This window comes from Sardina pilchardus, chromosome 13 (genome assembly GCF_963854185.1).
Source record: "Sardina pilchardus chromosome 13, fSarPil1.1, whole genome shotgun sequence".
Classification (NCBI taxonomy): Eukaryota; Metazoa; Chordata; class Actinopteri; order Clupeiformes; family Clupeidae; genus Sardina; species Sardina pilchardus.
The window spans coordinates 9598166-9621285 of record NC_085006.1 but is presented as its reverse complement, the minus strand read 5'-3'; the positions used below and the strand labels follow the sequence as shown (position 1 = coordinate 9621285).

The 23120-nt window shown below is 41.4% G+C and overlaps 2 protein-coding genes and 1 long non-coding RNA gene across 4 annotated transcripts; 1 reads left to right on the top strand and 2 right to left on the bottom strand.

Annotated features, from left to right (window-relative positions):
• Window positions 1-312: 312 nt before the first annotated feature.
• Window positions 313-9577, bottom strand: LOC134099848 (multidrug and toxin extrusion protein 1-like). Of its 2 annotated transcripts, XM_062552865.1 has the most exons (17): window positions 9264-9577; window positions 8421-8522; window positions 8236-8304; window positions 7457-7605; window positions 6353-6395; window positions 6214-6258; window positions 6006-6103; window positions 5726-5823; window positions 5098-5208; window positions 4936-5003; window positions 3053-3161; window positions 2865-2940; window positions 2684-2753; window positions 2449-2581; window positions 2161-2255; window positions 1959-2054; window positions 313-1068 (listed from the first exon to the last, which is right to left on the bottom strand). In XM_062552865.1, the coding sequence occupies exons 1-17, from the start codon at window positions 9411-9413 to the stop codon at window positions 793-795; spliced, it is 1788 nt and encodes a 595-aa protein (XP_062408849.1). In that variant the 5' UTR covers window positions 9414-9577; the 3' UTR covers window positions 313-792. The 2 variants fall into 2 exon arrangements, with proteins under 2 accessions (XP_062408849.1, XP_062408850.1); XM_062552866.1 differs by lacking the exon at window positions 8236-8304.
• Window positions 2576-11129, top strand: LOC134099851 (uncharacterized). The gene is made up of 5 exons (XR_009941184.1): window positions 2576-3184; window positions 5090-5302; window positions 7226-8498; window positions 9267-9491; window positions 10999-11129. It is a non-coding gene; the product is annotated as an uncharacterized LOC134099851 (long non-coding RNA).
• On the bottom strand, window positions 9731-21917 carry LOC134099850 (multidrug and toxin extrusion protein 1-like). Its single transcript, XM_062552867.1, has 17 exons — window positions 21411-21917; window positions 21009-21110; window positions 20613-20681; window positions 20116-20264; window positions 18569-18611; window positions 18396-18440; window positions 18182-18279; window positions 17949-18046; window positions 15269-15382; window positions 15116-15183; window positions 14349-14457; window positions 12562-12637; window positions 12410-12479; window positions 11976-12108; window positions 11764-11858; window positions 11546-11626; window positions 9731-11247 (listed from the first exon to the last, which is right to left on the bottom strand). The coding sequence occupies exons 1-17, from the start codon at window positions 21558-21560 to the stop codon at window positions 10972-10974; spliced, it is 1776 nt and encodes a 591-aa protein (XP_062408851.1). The 5' UTR covers window positions 21561-21917; the 3' UTR covers window positions 9731-10971.
• Window positions 21918-23120: the final 1203 nt, after the last annotated feature.

The following is a 23120-nucleotide window of genomic DNA, read 5'->3' as shown; positions in this document are numbered from 1 at the left end:
TCAACTCTCTTTAAACTATGCAACCACCATGTTTACCCTAGCTACACCTTAATAACCATATCTACATTATCTATCTATACATTTTTGCATTTTCATGCACTGGCAATTCCTTGGAATTGCATGTCAAGTAATATGTCACTTTATTGCCAATCTTGTCTTTCATCTTTGGCTGGACTGCATTGGCATTGGATGACATTGCAGCAATATCATTTTTTGTACTATTGAAATGATTGGTTGAGAAATACATAATGTCCATCAACTATATTAATGTTATTGTGTGCTCATTTTTGCAAAAATAAAATTAGAGCATGATTTAGCAAATAAGCCCACAATTTAGTAAAACGAGTGCACATTTCATTGATACAGTACAGTATACACAGGGAATCGCGGTTATGAAATAACCATATTCTTTTTGAAAATAAAAATGGATATTTCATCAATATACATTAAATGTATCATATTTCCAATGTATACCATGTGGTCAAAATGATTAGCAGTTCAACATCTCCTCCCCAACAGAGTTTGTGCTATTCCCTCAATAAGCTTTTTTTTTTTATTATTAACAAAAAACATATTGTTCATCTACATACCCAGTCAAAGCTGCGATTGATGTTTCTCACAAACACAAGTAGGCTATCATACATCTTGAGGTACCTCCTAATTCCAAAAGACCAACTCATAAGTGAAATGAATGAAACTTGGAAAGTGTATCAGTTTGCCCCATGCAGGCACAAGTATATAGCCTACTGCACATATGTACATTTAGCCTCTTGTCCCTAATCCCTTTGTTGTCTACATCCACATTGTACTTTGTTCCAGTGGGGTGGCAGTGGTCCAGTTTCCAGCGTCTATGGTGCCGTTGGTTCTTGAGCTCCAGGAGGACTCTGGTAGAGGCAGGAGGAGGTGGACTGTGACACCCACACCGAGGGTGAGGAGGAGAGCCAGCACAGTGAGGCCTCTCCTGAGAAGGAGCTGAGAGGGAGAGAGCAGGGCTGCAGGCTGCCGCCTCTTACTGCCCTGAGCCTTCTGCTCCTCCTGCAGCACCACAGACCCATGGCCGTTCTCTGTCTGAACCGGGGAGAAAACATCACAAATCAGAAATGAACATCACAAATAATGTGACCGAATAATTTGCATCCATCATCATAATCATCCAAATGGTCTCTCTAAACCTCTTCAGCCATAACTGAGGCAGAGAATGCACGGTCAGCAGTATACTGCTCTAATAACACAGTAAGCATAGAGTGCAGTGGACGATAGTGGCCAAAACCAGACCAAACCAGATCTATTCCACTTCATTCATTGTTTATTTTCATTAGGTTTGCTTGAATTTATATTGTTTATTGTTTATATTGCTATTCTCCCTACTGTAGTCTGACCAACTTTTTGAAATTGTCCACTGTTAAATTAATCATTGTATTGTTTTTATTTGCATGTATCGCTTTGGACAAAGGCGTTTGCCAAATAGCTTAACCATAGAACCTATTCTAGTCGCTCTTAATCTGTGCATTCAGGCCTCTACTGCTGTAAGGAGAAGAAGAGGGCAGACATGTTGTTTTGTAACAGTAACTGAAATAGATGGTTATGGTTATGGTTATGGGATTTGGCAGATGCTTTTGTCCAAAGCAACTTGCAAACAAAACAGTAAAACATGGTTAAAAGTTGGTATAAGACTACATGGCAATAATAAACACTAATGTAGAGGCAATCAATAGTCTAATTAAAATTGAAAATTAAAACAAACAAATACTATAATATACAAACCAAAACTCATAAGAAACGCTTAATTAACTAAGTGCATTCTGAACAGATATGGCTTTAGACCCCTCTTGAAAGACCCTGGATACTGAAATAGATATCACCCGACAGATAGTGAAGTGTCAATAATATATCCACAATAAGTAACAGTAACTAAAGAGTGAAGGTATCATGCCTCAGACTGTAAGGCCAATGCTTACCATGGCTTTGTTTCCTGAGATCAACAGGTCCGGTTCAGGCTCTGATAGTGATGTCATTGAATCCACATTGACTGCTTTGCCTGCTCGTTCTACGGCCTGTAATTCACAGTGCATATCTTGACTGATGTTTGAAGATAGATCAAATAAGCCACACCAGATTTTGCAGTGAAAGACAATTGAACCCACTGTAAGACAGTCTTACTTCTTTTGTCATTTTCTTCCAGTCCAGCTTGAAGATGACTATGACGAAAAAGACCGCCAACAGAACGGATGCGATGAGAAGGCCAAGCCAAAAGCCTTTGTGAATGAAACAGAGGAAAACATATGTTAAATAGCAAGGGAAATAAAAACAATAATGATAGGAAATGTGATGATAGGAAATAAAAATAATAATGTAGGGCAGACTAGAAAACAAAAAGATTTAGATGATCAAATCCATGGTCTCCTCAGGATCGGTTGGGAGAGCTTTCAGGATAGTACTGTATCTTACCAATGACTTCCAGTTGAGCGGCGAATATCAAGGCTATCAGTAGTGGAAGCCCAATCAAGTAGTATCCAATTGGAAAAGCTATTGCTGCTATCCTCTGCTGTCCTAATCCTAGAAGAATACCCATGCTGACACACTGAAAAGGAAGGAACACACTTAATGACTTGTACAACTACCACATATTCAAACATATACAGTCACACCCGTTCATCGACTTAGAATAATGTGTCCTATTTACCACAACTGCGTCGGAAAACTGAAGTACACAATAGACATCTAAGAGCTTTGCCACCAGTGCAGCAATATTCCTGTAAATAAGAGCACAAGCACATATATTATACACACAGTTATGTGAATGACACATTTTTTGTTGAGACAACATTAAATAAAAAGTTGTGCCACTGATCTGGTCAACTTACTCGTCAGAGGTAAAAATGTATCCAAGTACATGTTTTGCGCTGAGTAGGATGACACCTTGAAAAATGGCCAGTACAGCTGTAGAATCCAGTCAGAACAGAACAGAGAAGGCAGTCAGAACCATCCGACTCATCATGTAACCATGGAGCCCAAAAACATGAGGGGGTGGGAAATGTAAGCTTTTGTTTACCTGCGAAGATCAAAACCACTTTGCTGGTGAGGATGGCTCCTGCAGTGTCTCCTGCACCTAGTGCATTTCCCACACGAATGCAGGCAGCCCCTTGGATGCCTAAAGGGATCTTAACAGCCACACACAAATAAGGTAAGAACAGCACAATTGTATAAATGATTTAAAGAGGCTGTGATGCGAACTTGAATAAATATGATTGGAGAACTGTTTTTAAAGGCAACTTTTGGCAAACTTGTGACTGTTGTCAATGGCCCAATCCCAATGTCAGCCCCAAAGACTAGAACTAAGGACTCACAGACTTAATTGATCTCAGGTGCTGAGTGAGGGTGTGATAGTGCGTTCATGCACATCGGACCTTTGGGAATTTCTGACCTCCGATAGCGGAAAAATGACATGAACGCTAGGTTGGGTTGGCTCGGAGACTCGTGCGGAAGTTTTGTGCCCCGAGGTGTCCGACTTGACGCCACTGTCATATTCTCCAACCACGACGGCCTCCCTTGCAACAACACAAGAGGTGAATTTCACTGTCATTACAAATAGGCAAGGTAATTTGTCACTAAATTAACAGCACAGACAGAAACACTCGCCCAAGACATTTTTCTTCTTGCTCAACCATACTAAGCAGTTGTAATAACGTATTTATGCGTTTCCTGTATTTCTTTTCCGAACTGATCTCATGAACACACTTTTTTCGGAGGTCGGGACTTTTTTAAGGCGGGTCCTCCGAGGTTCCGAGCTGCATGAACGCACTATGAGGCCACATGTGAGGCCAGATAATAGGCGCGTTCAAGATGGCTGCGCAGCACAAAAACTGCGCAGCACAAGATGCACCTGGTTAAAAATCTGTCCACAATGGTCTAGATGGGTGTGTTTTCGACTCGGCAGTCGGTATCACATGGCCTCAACTTATCGCGGGAGCAAGGCGTGGCCAGGCGGCTGCTCAGCAGCGGAGCAGCAGCTCTAGGTACTGCGGAGCGCAGCGGAGCCTAGACCCTGCCTTCATGACGTCAGGACTTTGCCCCAATTGGCTTTTACATCCCTGACGTATGTGCAGATGTTTAGATGCCTCCTCATATCCACAAGGGTCTGTGCGGGTCCGTGCCTCGTGATTCGTCACATGGTCAAGTCTAGACTACGGGAAGTAGAGAGTGTACAACTACATAGCAGCGTTTGTATCCCCTCCCCTGCTGCCACCGGCAGCTCTCGCTGCTGCAAGAGGTCATTTGGAGTTGAACTTGAACACGCCTATAGGCATTTGGGATTGGGACAGCACTTCACAAGATCACATGTACCTTGGCGATGTTTACTAACAAAGAAGTTGCTAACATTTGCACCATGCACGTTTGTGTCGTGCTGTTGTTTACCTTTGTCATTTCCGGATTTTCCTATGATCTCCGTGGAAAACGTCACAACACTTTGAACTGTGGGTAATTCCCTTAGGTTAAGTCTGCACCGATGCAGACTCACAGAAAGGGCTCGGTAAGTGTTTACTCAAACCCACACGCCTGTTGTAATTCGACATTGGGACAGCCTTAAGCCCTTACGAGTTATGCGAGCACGCGCACCAAAGTCTGTGAGTCCGGACATTGGGATTGGGCCTATGTGTTCGTCACTTGAGGCAAAGTCACCAGAATACCTTCAGGATCTTGTCGCTGAAGGTGAATGTGTTGCCTAAGGCTGGCATTACATGAACCTGTCTGCCTCTATTACAAAAAAGCAGCTCTGTCCGTAGTGGATTAATCTTTGTAGGAGCATGCCAAACTGTTCTCCTTTTCAGTTATGCTTGCACATGACATCCATCAATGTATGTATGCAAGTTAAATCCAATTTTCAGAGGAGTGTGAATGAGTGATGTATTGTTGACATTGATGAACAGGCTATACCATGTAGTTAATGTAGGCCAGCATGATGACCACATGTTGGGCTGCGAGGTTCTCCTCACTCAGCATACCTGATGAGAAACAAAAAGTCAGTTTCTATGCTGAGCTGCCCGCTGCCATTACAATACAGGTGTTTATTGTGTGTTTTTACAAAAAGCAAAAAACCTGCTAGGAATCCTCCGATCTCATAGATCCACCACCCAAAGCAGCACAAGAAGGCACTGGGGATGGCCAGCTTCAAAGAACCCCATTCCTGCAGGCAGTCTGAGTTCCAGCCTGTGGCACAACACAACACTCACACTCAGTACCAGAGCTGGTGACACAGTACAGTAGGCCTGACAAGTGTGTGCAGCGTATGCTTCATTAAAAAGTAAGTATGCTGCTGTTAAGCACCATGACAGTGATATTCTATGTGCATACTTATTCATTTGACTGACACTTTCATCCAAAGTGACTTACAGTACATACAGTACGTTAACTATAACCAACTATTCTTATTAAGGGTCAGTCTCCCCAGAACAACCCGAGGTTGAAGGATAACTCTGACTCTCAATTTATCTGGCTAATGGCTAATGCCTGCCAGGCCACCACTTTAGCACTACACTCCCACTGCCCATAATGCAAGAATAGTGCATGTACATGTACATGTAAATGTATTCCTTGTGTTTTCACTGTGACATCTGACGTCTGATTGGAGTTCATCCGTGAGGTAGCCCACAGCATTATTATCTAGAATAGTGCCTGTTCATGTGGCCATGTTTGTTGACTAACACTATGAGACACCTCCTCTTACCTGGCCACGTGGTCACGTGCAGCTTCCTCCAGTAGATGCAGAGGAAGAGGAACAGCATGTTGTAGATGATCGAGAGAGAGTTGGCTACCGCAGACCCTCTGGAAAGGGGAAAATATCCAGTTGGGAATGGATCCTTTAACTATTCGAATTAAATTAGAATAGTTAAAGGATCCGTTCCCAAAATGTTTCTCCCTTCCATTTATTAAATGTTGATATACCTCATATTATATCAATTTGCAACCTTACATTAATCTATTGAGTAAGCTACAGGATAATGTGCATGATTCCGAGGTCCAGCCAGGAGACCAGAGCGTAGTGTGTTAATAGATTGGAAATATTGGACATAACAGCTGAATATGCCTGTGGTAAAATTATCCCCTGCACAGAGACAAAAGACATAGTGTCATGGATACTGTACATGCATGATACAACGTATGATGTCTTTGGGAAAAACACATGAAATAAAACAACAGATAGCATAGGCCTACCTGGTTTTGTAGATAGGACATCATTAACTGATGCATGAACAAAGCCTGTAATTTGGAGATTGAGACAATGTATTGAAGGATTAAATGATAATGTTGAATTGTGATTTAAAATGTGGTTTGATATATTATTCACACAAACCGGTATGGCGGGAAGATATGCAAACACATATATTTCTGCTATTCTGAAAGATAAAAAAGGCAATGAATGACAAGTTGATATCAGGGTAAAGTTCAGTTATTCAAATACATGGAAAACAACATAAAAAAACAGCTGTGTGATGTAATGTAATAATGTTTAATTGTGATTTCATTCCTGTTTACATTTCACAAAAATGATCAGAATTGGTATCACGTTATATAATAACTATACACAATTTCTCATCTATTAAGCATGTGTTACCTATTAGTTAATGGTGTGTTCATCATTAGTTGTGTATTGTTCATGCATAATTTATCATCAGTTAAGCATTTGTTCACAAAGTTATGAATGGTTTGTTCATAGTAAATAAGCCGCTTTGGATGAAAGTGTCTGCTAAATGAATAAATGCAAATATAACCTTTATAACTCATTTGTAAATGTGTAGCAAGGCATATACAGTCCTCACTTTAGATGAGCTCACAAAATGTAATTGACTAACCACTTATAACTCCTGAGCTAATCATGAATAATAGTATGAGAATTAACACAGGAGTAATACTTAACAATTGATGATCAAAGCATTTATTACTAGTTAGCAACTGGTTCTTAATAGGGAAAAAAGTAATTTATAAATGGTTGTTTCATTATTTATAAGGTATACATCCTTTATTTACTATGAACAAACCTTTGATAACTTAGTGAACAAATGCTTTACTGATGATAAATTAAGCATGAACAATAAATTGCTAAAGATGAATAAACCATTAAATAATAGGTAACAAATGCTTAATAAATTATGAATTACAGTACAGTAGTACAGTACAGTAGTTATTATAAAGTGTTTTTTAATAATTGTATCTTTTATGTCTTCAGATATTGTGCCTTTGAAGACAATTGAATTTATGTCCATGTATAGGAGAGAGGGAGAGATCAGTCAAACCTGCAGCCTGACTGCAACAGCAAGGAGCTTGCGGCAGTTAGGCCACATACTGACAGCACTCTGTCACACGCCACACAATTTATTTCACTGGAGTGAATTGCTATTGCAACGATGGCAGCCTACAAACTCTAGATTTGCAGCACCCAGCTTCCAGCACGGGTTACCTGGCCACCTCAGGCTCCTGTCCCAGCACCAGCAGGATGGCCTGGGAGTTGATCAGCAGTGCCCAGCAGGGCAGACAGAAGAGCAGCAAGATCAGGATGCTCTTCTGCAGGATCACCCCCACACGCAGCAGGTTCTTCGCCCCAAACGTCTGCGCAGAGAACAAACACACACACACACACACACACACACACACACACGCATGCAGCTCAGTGGCAGGGCACTTGCTCACAGATACACATGCACACATGCACACACACACACACACACACACACACACACACACACACACAAACGAATGCACGCACACACACACTCACACACACACACACACACAAACACAGACATACACACATGCACACAGCTCAGCAGCAGGGCACTTGCTCGTAGACACACACACAAACACATACAGACACACTCACACAGGCACACACAGGCACTCTCTAACACACACACACACACAAACACTCTCTCTCACACACACACACACAATGCATGCATACATAAGCATGCATTCTGTATATTAATCGACGCATTGTCTTAAAGCTTACCATCACAAACGCAATTTCATCCTGTCATTTCATAAAACATAATCACACACTTACAATGCCAGACAGGGGAGACCGTTTTAGTTTAAAAACACCACCATCAACATGTCCTCTGGCGTAGCTTTCATCTTATGTGATTGAATAAGAATCCTGTTTTTTTTTTTTTTTTTTTAAGGCTATCAGGTTTCAGTCATCTGGAAAATCATGCGTATCAACATCAAGGTGAAGCCTACCTGAGAAATTAGTGTGTCACAGGCTAGGGTTAATCCAAGACCCGTAGATGCACTTGATATATTTATAACCTGTAGAGCAGACTGTCACTAACAACAGAAATGGTCTGAATGGCTTATGCAGTCGGTTATAAAAGAATCCACCAAGACTGATGGGACGTGAATGGAAAGTAGATGGAAGGGCTTACAGCACAGGCCATGGCATAACCAGCAAGAGCACTGTTCCCAAGGCGGCCAACGAATATCGTCACCACAAAGGGCAAGAGGTAATTCAGAGTACGACACGAAACCTGAGGAGACAGCAAAGGCAAAAGAAACAGTCACACTCTGAAAGACATCAATTATGGAATGGCCACAAAAAGCATGCACAGCATCAGTCCAATTCCTACGTAGGTTATGTGGACTTGTTTGGAAAGGATGGATGCAGAGACAACAGGTGACTCAGCAGTTCTAACTGAGAGCTACGTTGCCATATTTTTAGGAATCAAGCAGCTGGGACACACTGGGTACCCAGTAGGCGTTCATTGCATAAAGCTGTTTGTGTGTCCAGCTGGCTACCACAGCGTCTGTTTCATTCAAAACCCAACACATTAGAGGAAGTACAAGGTATGGGGTAAAACAGTACTTTCCAGAGGGAACAGAAATGATAATGTATAATGATTGCGGTCTCTGTCTGCCACCCTCTACACAGCAGATCGGTTTAAAATAAAACGTTTTTTCCCATTCTGATGGACCGATTTATAATTTCACTCAAGCCAAAATCATATAGTCAAGTCAAGTCAAGTTTATTTATATAGCGCATTTCATACACAGAGGTCATTCAATGTGCTTTACATAAACAAAACCAAACAGTAATGGCAGATACATAAAAGCATATGGACAGTAATGGCAGATACATAAAAGCATATGGACAGTCAAAGACTCAAAGAAGATCCTGATAAAAAAGAAAGCATATATAAAAAACATACAAATATAGCCTTCGTCGGCAGATATCCTGCACATCACACGAGTGGTAACTCAAGACCTCTTACCAGGGGTCCGGTCAGACGCAGGATGCAGTAGAGCTCTTCCCTGATGGCCAGAGGGACCCTGCGCCTCAAAGGGCTGCAGCAGAACAGCTTGGCACTGGGCTCGTCCAGCGAGAAGGCCCCCGCAGCCCTGCTGCCTCCGGTCGCAGACATGTTGTCCTCTCCTCAGCCCTGGGCTGGCCAAGGGGAGTCAGGGGCCACTATGGTGCCATCCTTCAGCCAGCGTCAGGGGTAAGAGGCTTTCAGCTTTCTTAAAAGGTCACTGATTAAAGGAGGAGTTGAGCACAAGTTTGATTTACTCAGTGAGGGGATGCTAACTGATACTGTATGTAATGTATGCTGAGTTTCTCCGATCGATGGCCGTTTATGTTTCTTATCAGCACTCTGATGGCAAAGAACATACTTTCATGCTTACTGTCTACTTAAGTGATAGGTTAGTGATTGACAATGCATAAGAAAGAGGCAAAAAGTGATCTTTAAAGGCACACATTTGAACACTTTTATTGGAATCTCTGAACCTGCTGACAGCCTGTAGTAAATGGCTAAAGCCATGTATAAAAGCCCTGGGAATCAAAGCTGCATCAACAGTAAATACTTCAATAAATTTCTCCACAATACACCAGAAATGTATAAACAGCATTGTCACTGAATTTAAATTTAAATAATTTGACCACACAACCACGTCAATACATCCTCTCACTTTAGTGTGTTTTGACATGGAAACGTCTCAAGTTAACCCTAGCAAATGGATGTTTACCTCTATATGAGCAGATTTAGCAATGTTCCAATAAGGCCTGCAGCTGTGGAAATTGTGCAGCAGCTTCAAGCTAACCTTTGCACTGAGCGCTTAAAGTTCACTTCAAACAGAGGAGACTCTGTTTTTCACGTTTCAGTGACTTAACTCTGTGCCGTCATGGGCAGATCAGAATGAACAAAGGGAATGACTAAACATTTCTGTTCATGTAGGCCTATTCTTCAAACAGTCAGATACAAGATCACTTACATGTAGGTTGCTCCCATTCCTTCCTTTAACTAAGCAATTTATTGTAATTAAGTAATATGTCACTTTATTACCAATCTTCATCTTTGGCAGGACTGCATTGGCATGGATGACATTGCAGCAATATAATTTGTTTGTACTATTGAAATGATTGTTTGAGAAATACATAATGTCCATCAACTATGTTAATGTTATTGTGCGCTCATTTTTGCAAAAATAAAATTAGAGCATGATTTAGCAAATAAGCCCACAATTTAGTAAAACGAGTGCACATTTCATTGATACATACAGTATAGAGTATACACAGGGAATCGCGGTTATGAAATAACCAAATTCTTTAAAAAAAAAATATATATATGCATATTTCATCAATATAGTAAATGTATCATATTTCCAATGTACAGTATACCATGTGGTCAAAATGATTAGCAGTTCAACATCTCCTCCCCAACAGAGTTTGTGCTATTCCCTCAGAATAAACCTTTTTTTTTAACAAAAAACATATTGTTCATACCCAGTCAAAGCTGCGATTGATGTTTCTCACAAACACAAGTATCATACATCTTGAGGTACCTCCTCATTCCAAAGGACCAACTCATAAGTGAAATGAATGAAACTTGGAAAGTGTATCAGTTTGCCCCATGCAGGCACAAGTATATAGCCTACTGCACATATGTACATTTAGCCTCTTGTCCCTAATCCCTTTGTTGTCTACATCCACATTGTACTTTGTTCCAGTGGGGTGGCAGTGGTCCAGTTTCCAGCGTCTATGGTGCCGTTGGTTCTTGAGCTCCAGGAGGACTCTGGTAGAGGCAGGAGGAGGTGGACTGTGACACCCACACCGAGGATGAGGAGGAGAGCCAGCACAGTGAGGCCTCTCCTGAGAAGGAGCTGAGAGGGAGAGAGCAGAGCTGCAGGCTGCCGCCTCTTACTGCCCTGAGCCTTCTGCTCCTCCTGCAGCACCACAGACCCATGGCCGTTCTCTGTCTGTCTCAAAGGAAACAAATTATTTGTGTTTACTGATGTTACATTTATTAGTGGAATATAACATATGTGTTGCCTGATCACAGTATATGAAATGTGTCATACACAAAACTTTTCAAAAGATGAAATATGAGAATAAGTTTCAGAAATGTCATAATAAACTGCAAGTTTCTCTGATTATGTAAAGTATCATTTCAGTTGTCAACTTAGAAATGGGGCATCACTTTTTTCACTGCTCTATAGCTCTTAACAGGTGTCAGTAGATGTTACATCACATCAGAGATACACAGTGAACACAAACCTCTCTGTTACTCTCCAGGGGATACTGTTCAGGCCCAGGCACAAGGTCTGTGTAGACACTCGCCCCTGCACGTGCGACCGCCTGCAACAACACAGCTTTAGTGAACTGCTGGATTTCATAATCCTCTCACTGAACTACTACGGTCTGTTAATCGTTAACCTTTTTCCCCTTCCGACATGCATTGCTAGTATAGTGACATTGTAGAAAAACGGGCATACCTCCTTGGTTATAATCTTCCAGTTCATTTTGGAGATAACAGTAAGGAAAAATGTCGATTGAAAACAGACACTGATCAACAGGCCGAGCCAAAAGCCTGTTGAAAGAGATGGTTATAGATAGATAGATAGATAGATAGATAGACAGATGGATTGATAGATGAATGTTCTGTCTGTTTTAGAGGACAATTATTGGGAGAACAGAAATAACAAACCGGTCACTCGTAGCCCTGCAGAAAACATAAGTGCAATTCCAACAGGAAGCCCTATGCAGTAGTAGCCAAAGAGATTAGCCACAGCAGCTATCCTCTGTCGTCCTGCACCGAGGAAAATGCCCATACACACACACTGGAGAGAGGAAGACAGACAATCACTTAAACATCTCACACATACTGTACTGTACAGTACATACAGTGTACACACACACACAACCTAAGTCTGGAATCCAAATTAATTGCTATGTGGAGAGGATGAACATGTCTGTCTTTAATAATATTCATCGAATTCATCAAATATTTAATGATAAAAAAATGTGTGAGATATGTGACAATGACGCCATTGGTGGGTTTCTGAAGTCTTGGAAAGGTGGGAGCCAAAGGGTTCAAAGGCTTCAGTCTTTTATAGTAATCAGTTTGGTGGCACCACTCACCACAATAGCATCGAGGAACTGTGAGAAACAGTAAACATTGAGAACTCCGGAGACCATCTCTGCAATTTTCCTGCAAAGAGAAAAAACATAATCTGAGAAAGCTGCCTTTGATTTTTAATATTTTGAATGACAAAATATTTTAACTGACATACTCATCTGAGGTGAAAATAAAGCCAATGAATGACTTTGTGGAGGCTAGAAGAAGACTCTGAAACACTGCAAACACAGCTGTGGATGAAAACGTATGGTGAGGTTGTGGTCAGCAGAAGGCAGCAATGTGGAATTCTTCATCGCTAAAACTAATCAGAATCAGGTTTATTGCCAAGTAGGTGTTCACATACAAGGAATTTGCTTTGGTCTCAAGGTGCGTGACATACAATAATTCAAATACATAAAATACAATACAACATGTTCGAACAAGTCAGACAACCATAAGTGACAATAAAGTGGAAGAGATACAGTATGTACTAGGGGTGGCACGGTTTTTGAAAAATGCTCCGAACCGTGCGGTTCGCATGTCACGGTTCGGAGTGTGTGTTCGTCGTACGGTCCTACGGTTCAGGCTAGTTATGGCATGCGCAATTGATTCCCATATGTGACGACGTGTTTCCCTTACGTGCGAGAGTAGGAGTATGGCGTTTTGAGTGCTGCGCGCAAGGTTTTAGAAATGGCAAGTGCAAGAGATCATCCCTAGCGTGGTCAAACTGATGCACCTGACCCTGCTCGGGTGGAAGCATGTTCTTCCGCAACTGTAGACTATGCGTGCAACTTCACCAAACAGTAGAAGTAGACTCATTCTCCTTGCGCGTTCAATGGACACCCGCCCTCGACATGCACACTAATCCAAATAGAACATTCACAATCGTGAACGCAATGTTATGTTGCTAAAATAACGACTAGTCTTCACTTCATGGATGCAGCAACGCACTTGTTTATTTTCTCCAAAACCTCACACAATTAGCGCGCACCTACGGTGGCCTTACAGTGTCAAAAGTGCAACGTAAAACAGGCATCCAAAGTAATAGAATTAGAACTGTAAAAGTATGTATGTATACTGTATTACATGAACACAACACGCAATGACGCACAGAAGACGATTAGCTAAATTACTGTTAAAAACGGTTAGCATCATTAGAAGGCTATTGCATTCAAGTTGACTGACCATCTCAATACCAATGTTTTCAACTCCAAAGCTTAAAAGGGCCTGTCCCAAGGAGAAAAAGTATTAGCTTACCTTGAAACGGGGAAACTGAACAGTCCAACCAGTAGGTTATGATGAGCTTAGCCTGCTACTTTGTTTACAATATTGTGAGGCTTCAGCCAGACAGCTGAATTTAAGAGGTGGAGTTATAATGAATAGTAGGCTATATAATCTGCATAAAGTTTGCTGTTATGAATATCAGACATGTCAGTATATAGAATGTATAAATAATTACATAATGTGTGTGTGTTTCAAATAAAGACAAGCTTTACATCTTGTTAAAAAATCATTCACACTATATGAAAGGAGAGCGATGAAAAGGCGATGCAATGAAAAATATGGGTGGACGACCTACATTTTGTGCTGGTGCACCATCCCTGCCAAATAAATTAAAAGATTGTTGAAATCATCAATGTCTTCCCTCTTGCTTTATCAAAATCTCAACTGAAGCTTAAAGTTTCCTGAGACAATAATGTGCTTTATGTGAAGTCAAATTCAGTTTGTGCATTATTACATGATAACTATTCTCTAAATACTCTAGCCTAATTGTGGATGATTAAGCTATATGCTGAAATATGTTTCTGGAGTGTTAAAGAGTAAAAGAAAAAATAACAACAAGAACCGTACCGAACCGAAAACCGTGACCCTAAACCGTGATACGAACCGAACCTTGGATTTTGTGAACCGTGCCACCCCTAGTATGTACGGCAATAACTAAGAAAAAGCAATGGAGCTGACCTGTGAGGACAAGACATATTCTACTGGTTCTGATGGCCCCTTTGGTATCTCCAGCACCCAGTGCATTCCCCACACGTGCACAAGCGGCTGCCTGGATGCTTAGAGGAATCTAAGGCAAGACAACACATTTCCTCACTACCTGGAACCCTAGCCTGGAGTCACAGACTGATTCTAAGAATGTTCAACATAGTTCTTAAGTGGTTAAATATGCAACATGCTTTGTCATGTTGACATTGTAAAAAAATAATCTAATGTTTAACCAAAGAACCCTCTCTGGTTTAACTTCATTATTCAATTGCCAGATGTAACAGAGTGAAACTTTAAACTGCCCCAAAAATGTAATTCAATGTTTGACACGTATAGGGTTAACTTTTCAAGTTGAAAGGAAATGTGATTATGTGAGATTTATATGGGTGAGAGGTTACTGCAACCTTAACTATGTTTCTCTTCAGCTTTGACCACAGTAACAACAATCTCACAGACATTCTCCTTCTCCATCACGAACACATAGAAAAGCCTCAAAGAATTATGAGAATTATGGTACAAAGTGCACTGTACACAAAACACACAGAAAAACAAAACACAAATATATAACCATTATCAAAAGATTTGCTCTAATTTGACAAACCGTTCTGCCACAAATGTGTTGCTCTCCTTTGAAATGTCAATGCAGTGGCAGTTACTGTAAGTGAGAGTGGCTGTGACAGAAATGTAATCTGTGATCATGAAGGCACTGAGAAAATGACTGTTGAATTATAGGTCTCTACCATATAATTTAGAAACCCTAGCATCATGACCACGTGTTGTGCTGCCAAGTCATCTTCACTCAACATACCTGGGAGAGGGCAAAAAAAAGGTCTCATTAAAAACAGATAAGATATAATGTATGAACTGTCGTCAAAGTGCTGAGTTTTACTTACCTGCAAAGAATCCTCCAAATTCATACACCCACCACTCTAGGCAAAACATGAAGGCACTGGGGATGGCCAGCCTCATAAAAGAGCCCCACTCCTGGAGGCATTCCGTGGTCCAGCCTTGCAAGAGAGAAGCATCAGTCTTCAGCCTCGGCGTTGAAAATATCATCATCTGATTATTCCGCAACGTTTGCTTTGGCATATTATGTAGTAGCAGCCCATGTTGATCTATGGCACACTGCTCCTGAATAAAGCATCTCTGTAGTGACAGATCCTCGATTCAATCTCCAAAGGAAAAAGAAACCGCTTTAAGAGAACACGCATGGGTGCCTGTCTGTGGTCCGACGCTGATGCGTATTCCTGTCACACGAGCGTGATCGGGGCTTTAAAGCCCCGCTGGGCCTTGTCTGCATGATGTCAGGTGGGATGCCGGAAGGAATGCTAATAGAGTAAAGAAAGTTCCTAGGAGAGTGGAGCCGACAACAAATCTGCTTCGCCTGCTCAGAGAACTCTCTATTGGTGGAGGTGCAAAGCTTGAAGTGTCAAGACAAATCTTGTTGAAGAGCTAGGGCGAAACAACTTTTGAAAAAGCTTTTGAAAAGCCAGGCTAACAACTGAGCTTGGCTTTTGCACTCCACTTCTATTCATTTCCACATATTAATCGGTGAAATTAGGATCTTTGATTAGAAGATCCTAATATGGCTTTCTTCAAATCCTTGGAGCAACACCGTGTTGTAGTTATTCTGCCTTAAAATATCAGTTTCAAACTCATTTTGCTGATACACTGACCTATACAGTGAGGAGAGTGAAGTCTCTAACATTCTAACAAGTTTTCTTTGCTAACTCTGGCACATTTACATTTATTTTGAGTGTAAACAAAAAAATGTCAATTGATGTGCATTGTCCCTTTTTAAAAAATACATAAATACTCGTGCACACCCAGCACATCTTATACTGAACTATGTAATGTTCTCACTCATGGGAAGAAATATTACCTTTTTGGTCAGACAAATTAGACAAATTAGCCACATCTGTCATGCTAAACGGGTATCCAAAAGCCTACATTGAATAATTAAAAAAGGGGAATTGTTACTGTAACTCAAAGTGTCGCCGAGATTTTAGTCCACTTCCTGTTTAGCGGCTTCGTTTTTGATTGGCTGTCACAGGCAAACAAACTTGAAATTGAAAAATCTAGGAAGCATCGTTTGTGTGGCTCTGTCTGAAGATCATCTCATCATGACCGCTGAAACTTTTTGTAGAGTTCGGACTAAATCCAATATGGTGGAAAGTGATGTAATGGGGGGCATTGAACTCAGGTCGGTCCAGGGATTCCAACGGTGCCTGCTTTGTGAAAATTGGACGCACCGTTCAATGGCCACATGTGTGAATGTGAGTCCAGGTGCGACCCATTGGTGGCGCTAGAGTGTTGGGCATAAAGTTCTGTAAATTGATGAAAGTGATCATGGGACGGTCCTGAATCAGTGCGGCGAATTTCACAACTTTCGACACAGCGGTTAAATCTTCAGCCAAATTTTGACTCGTTGGTGGTGCTAGACAGCTGGGTTTACAGATGCGTAAATGAGCGTGTGGTCAATGGAGTCCCCCGAAACTTTCTGGCAAATTTCAGCGCTCTTGCTGCCATAGACTCCAATGGCAGAGGTATGATAGGAAAAGATAGTAGCTCAATGGGTGCCTTCGCAGCTTTGCTGCTAGGCCCCCAAAAAGCAGATGTACTGTACAGATTGATCATTATTTCTGATAAATTACGCACTGCCTTCTTACTCCAGTCTTTTCTCTACCTATGCTATGACACTAGATAAGTCCGTTTATTCTCCTTTACTCACCCCATACAACCTTCTATCCCTCCCCAATTGTTATCATCATCGCCATGGCTCATGGCTCTGAATGCATTACTCATGGAAGTTTGGTAATATACTGTAGCCACACAAAGGCATACCCAGAAAGCACCTGCAGATGTTGCAAAACCAAGTTTTAGAATTGTTGCTACTTTGGCCACAATATCTGGAATTATTTTTTATACCAATGCACAGATTTCAATTTATATGATTATAGTTATAGTTACATACATAGCCAATAGACCTCTGAAGTTCACCTACAAAAAGGATCCAAAGCTGCCATCTTTGCCCATATAAGGAGATCCGGGTGTTAATTGAAGCTAACTACCTATGGCAAGTTGCATTGTAAGTTGGCTCTGGGGTAGCAAAGATAAAAGTGTGCCGTCTTCACCTACCGAAGATCACAGTATCCACTAGACGGCAGTGGACAAAACTTTGTAGTGGAAAACGTCTGCATTTCCAATTTCTTCGTCCCCGCTAGAGTTTAACAGATAATTCAAAATCCCCATGTTATTTTCCCATAGAAAAAATCTCAGGATACCGGATCTCCTATTTGGGCAAAGATGGTAGCTTTTTTGTAGGCGAACTTCAGAGGTCAATGATTAATCGATGGCTACAGATTTGTCTTACTTTAACATGTGTTTTACTACATAAACACACACAAGGGAAATGTTTCTTTGCCTAAATGAATTTACCATAGGCCAATTCATTAACTAGTCAATGCTAGGGATACGCGTGTTTATCTAAGAGTTTTGTAAGGAATGTGATTAGTTAGGGTTAACTGAATTCTGAATTGACTGGTGCGGTGCAATGGCAAGTCTTATAGTTACCATCCCAGGTTTTAACATGCAGCTTCCTCCAGATTATGTAAGACAATAAGAGAATACAGTTCATGATCTGAGCAACTGAGTTGGCTGCAGCAGAACCTCTGAAACACATAGAGAGAGAGAGAGAGAGAGAGAGAGAGGGAGAGAATGAGAGAGAGAATTAAAATCTTTTAGCTGCTGTTGGGACTGACTGGCTGTCATTTGCATTATCAATTGTGTTATATGAGTGCACTTACGTGACCCCGAGGTCCAGCCAGGACACTAAAACATAGTTTGTCAGCAAGGTGCCCCCAGCAGCGACAGCACTCATGTAGGCCTGTGGCAGAATTACACCCTACAACCCAAAGAAAACATTACCTATAAGTCACATGTTCCATAGGGACTCAGTCAAAATGTAAATAACCATGACATGTATAACTGATAGAGAGTTTTACTGTACATGGGATTTACCTGATTTTGAAGATAAGCGACCAACAAGAGGTGTAAGAAAATTGCCTGTCATTTGAAAAAAAAAACAGAAACAGGTTAATAAGGAAGATAGATCAAAAGTGACTGTTGCATAATTCCATCAATATTGTTTTATTTTACTGATTGTTGATAGGTCCTAGTGTCTGGTACCTTACCGGAACAGCAGGTAACACTGCAATCGAGTAGATCTGCGCTATCCTACAAGAGGATATTGAGCATAAGGCATATTATATTGTATGGTTAAATCAAGTTATTGAATGGTAATTTGGACCATTCAATAACTCCCACTAACATGTATGTAAGTATTTTCTGTCTCAAAAGTGCAGCTGCATTAGCTCGCAATTGTGCAGTTTTTTCCTAGTCGCTGTGACACATTTGTCAGATCAGAATTGAAATGATCAAAACTGGTAATTCAAACTCCATGTCATCTTATCATTTGTGCTCTTCATTAAAGCAGAGTATTCCTATCTTGAACAAACATGTTTTAGTAAACACATAACTGGTTTTGTAAAATGTCATGTTGGTCAATATGCACTAGCGCCATCGCCATGCTGAGTAGTCCTATCCCATAAAACAAATTGGGCTTATTTCATCGCTTGAGTCATTACATCCAAAAGTGTTTATCTGGATGTCATAAGTTGTCATTGTCTGTCTAGCACAGCGATTCCCAAACTTTTTTCCCTATAGACCACATTCTACATCCTGACTTGGCTTAGGCTTACCCCCACCATCCGACAAGTTAAAAAGTAACACAAGTAACATACTGTATAGACCTCTGAAGTTCGCCTACAAAAAGGATCCAAAGCTGTCATCTTTGTCCATATAAGGAGATCCGGGACTTAATTGAAGCTAATTGCCTATGGCAAATTGCATTGTAAGTTAGCTTTGGGGTAGCAACGATCAAAGTGTGCCGTCTTCACCCACCAAAGATCACAGTATCCACTAGACGGCAGTGGACAAAACTGTGTAGCGAAAAACGTCTGCATAATAATAAGACTTCGGATAACAGCTGTAAAAAGCTGTAACAGATTAGTAACAGATTAGTATGACACTAGATAAATCAGTTTTTTTACTCACCCCTTACAACCCTCTGTCCCTGCCCAATCATGCCCCCCCCTCCCTTAGGCTGCTATGAATGCATTACATGATAAAAACATACCCACTCTCGTGCAATTAACCCCCTCCACCCTCAAAAATGTGTAACTTTGTAGTTTTGAAATAGCTATGCTACATAGAAAATAGTGCTGCCTTGCACATTGTTCATTCACTTACAGAGAAAACCGTCATATTGACAACAAGACAAAGCAGTTTGACTACAGTGTCTTGATATAAACAATGGCGCAAGGACTTGTCATTTTGATTGCACTGACAGTTTCAATGGCATAAATACTTGCTTTTCAGGCATAAATAAAGCATTTTGAGAAAGATACATGCTTGTGCTATGCAGTTTAGTTTGCACTAATTGCACAGAAAATGCACCAAAGTGACTGAGAAAAATGGTAAACTCAGGGTTTTTTCCCACGGCAATATATTTATTTATGTCCCCTAAAACCAGATGTCCATCTTCAAACACACATTCTGTTTTCACAGCTGGGGGAAACTGAAACTGTTTGATGCTTTAGCATTACATCAGCAAATAGCGCACAAACATCTTTCTTAAAGTCCCTCCTGACCTGAAATTTGAATATCTAGCGAGGGTTACCTGGCCACCTCAGGCTCCTGTCCCAGCACCAGCAGGATGGCCTGGGAGTTGACCAGCAGTGCCCAGCAGGGCAGACAGAAGAGCAGCAAGATCAGGATGCTCTTCTGCAGGATCACCCCCACACGCAGCAGGTTCTTCGCCCCAAACGTCTGCGCAGAGAACAAACACACGCACGCACGCACGCACGCACGCACGCACGCACGCACGCACGCACGCACACACACACACACACACACACACACACACACACACACACACACACACACACACACACACACACACACACACACACACACACACACACACACACACACACACACACACACACACGCACGCACACACAGCTCAGCAGCAGGACATTTGCTCACAGATCTGTCAGGCTTTTATGGTGCTGGTCAGGACATACAGTATAGAAAACAATGTCAAAGTTACACTGTAGAATTGTGCTGTGTCATGAGAGTGAGCCTGAACTATAACGGAGGATTGTGTATTTTTACCTGAGATACTAAAGTGTTACATGCAAGGATTAGTCCCCCTCCTGTTGCTAAAGTTGATATGCTTATTATCTGGAAAACAAAACACAAAAGTGCTTATAATATCCACACATGCTATTTTGTTTAGATTGGGAATGAATGATACCTTGCATGATAGGCTATTTATAGCATGTACATGGCAAGACTAGGTATATCTCAAAACTTTTTCAAATATCTCTGTCTCAGGCGATAGTTCATCCTGGCACAGTAGCATTTTTGTTACAAGTAATGTGTTCATATTTGTTATACTTATCACAATACTTGTTATGTTTATTACACATAATTGATCCGATCATGTAAATCAGAAATATCTCATGAGATGGGCTACTGTACAGTGGATGATTAGTGGGGGGAACTCACCACTGATGCCATGGCATAGCCAGCCAGTACAGTGTTCCCCAGACGACCACAGAATACTGTCACAATAAATGGTGTCAGGTAATTCAGAACACGGTAGAATATCTATCAAGACAAATCAGATGGAAGTAGTCATTAAAAATGGCAGAATAATGCAAACACACTAATATGAGACACCATGCACCAAGTTGAGACACTTTATTCCTGGAAGCCTTTTTAATCATGAAAAATATTATAATTTCCTTTTTTATTTCTTATAGATATATTTACATCACATATGGATCTGAGAGTACGCTACACATACGGTATGAAATATTAACTAACTAAATGTTTACGTAGTCCACGTACTGTACATGACGTATGAACTCTAATGCGATACTTAAGCAGAGTGCTGGCATCTCTTACCAGGGGTCCGGTCAGACGCAGGATGCAGTAGAGCTCTTCCCTGATGGCCAGAGGGATCCAGCGCCTCAAAGGGCTGCAGCAGAACAGCTTGGCACTGGGCTCGTCCAGCGAGGAGGCCCCCGCAGCCCTGCTGCCTCCGGTCACAGACATGTTGTCCTCTCCTCAGTCCTGGTCTCCTGCACACCCTCTGCCTGTCTCCCTCTCTCTCTCCCCCCCTCTGTCCTTCTGTTTTTGGAGGTGCTGTACTTTCTGAAGGTCTTAAAGTCTTAAAAGCTCACCAATAAATGCCGTTGTCAAACTCAAGACCAGAGTCTGTCCCTTCCCACTTTGTGCTTTGACCCGTGCTGACTTTAGCATGGTTTTGGCAGTGGTGTTGCATGCACACACAGAGACACACACGCATACAGTGTCACAGAAACTCAGGCAGTGAAGTTTCCCTTCAAATGTGCACTGTTGTTTTTTTTGGTGTTGCTCTCCCACCAGTCATTCAGCAGAGAACAGGACTAACACACTAACACTCAATACTGCAATGGCTAATCAGTCCAGCCCCTTCGTCACAAAGGAAATAAACTTTGTCCTCTCTGCACTCGTCAGGAAAAGAAAACATTGATAGCTTTGGTATAGCTGTTGCTATTATGGACTAGGAGATCCAGTCCGAGACTCTAATCAATTAAGAAGACGAGGCTTTATTCTTGCAACTGTGCGCATAGAGGGAGGGAGAGAGCAGTGACACCATGCTTATCTAATAGTCCCTGAGACACTCATAGAGGTGCTTCCTATGACTGATTAACTAACTAGCCAGTCACCAGTTCAGAGAAGTCTACAATTAACATACTCAATTTGACATCACACCAGAACACTATGACATTACACGATGGTACACTATTACAATATCATTTATAATGTGTCTTCGCATAACGGCGTTCACATGAACCGTGTGACATAAGCCTGCTGCAACTCTGACTGAACACCTCACGTGTAGAGAGATAAGTGCACACAAGAAAATGGACACAAATACAATGACATAATGTACAGTAGCCCTTGGCCCTATCGGAACATGACTTCAGTATACTCTTGCTTGGCCACAAAATATGTATAGGCCTACTACAGTACAAGACGAGAAATAAACATAAATCATAAAAATAAATCAAATCCCCTCCTTCCACACACACACAAGCACATTCTTAGACAGCTTTCTTGAGCAGCTTAGAGATTGTACAATGGCCTTCTTTTTGTTCAGAAATCCTGTAAACTATGAGACTGATCTGAGCAGTATCTTCAGAGAAGTTTGCCAGACTCGACTAAATTACAAGAGCGTGCACTTGAAGATGTGCGCATCACTGGAAAATGTCCTCAGGGCAGTGTGCATGGTCTTAGCCCCAAGAGAGGGCACGTCTTTACTGTAGTTCATGTAATTGGTACTGGAAAGTGTGTAAGGTCTTAGCCCTCGAGAGAGAACACATCTTCACTGCACTTCATTTAATTTGGTACCCTGTATGGAAGAAAATCTTCTAAATACCACTTGCACTGTACTGTTGAACTAAGAGGTGAGGTAGCTTATGTTACTGCCAACCCCAAAATTTTGGAAAATAAAGCCTCCTGACATGACGTAGGGAAAATCCATGGGCTGATGTGGGTGTCATAATGTGGGTGTTGTGAGTGAGACTGGATACAGAAATGTAGCAGTGGCCTTGTCCATACTGTGTGGTC

What these genes read in the sequence shown, in the direction of transcription:
- LOC134099848 (XM_062552865.1), bottom strand. Translation starts at nt 9,413, where the DNA reads ATGTCTGCGACCGGAGGCAGCAGGGCTGCGGGGGCCTTCTCGCTGGAC. An exon ending in AGTGGTTTTGATCTTCGCAG is followed by an intron (nt 2,941 to 3,052) that starts GTAAACAAAAGC and finishes TGGATTCTACAG; the next exon opens with CTGTACTGGCCATTTTTCAA. An exon ending in CGCTCAACTGGAAGTCATTG is followed by an intron (nt 2,256 to 2,448) that starts GTAAGATACAGT and finishes TCATTCACAAAG; the next exon opens with GCTTTTGGCTTGGCCTTCTC.
- LOC134099850 (XM_062552867.1), bottom strand. Translation starts at nt 21,560, where the DNA reads ATGTCTGTGACCGGAGGCAGCAGGGCTGCGGGGGCCTCCTCGCTGGAC. An exon ending in GTAACACTTTAGTATCTCAG is followed by an intron (nt 20,265 to 20,612) that starts GTAAAAATACAC and finishes TTCTCTGCGCAG; the next exon opens with ACGTTTGGGGCGAAGAACCT. An exon ending in CCCTGGAGAGTAACAGAGAG is followed by an intron (nt 11,248 to 11,545) that starts GTTTGTGTTCAC and finishes CCTTTGAGACAG; the next exon opens with ACAGAGAACGGCCATGGGTC.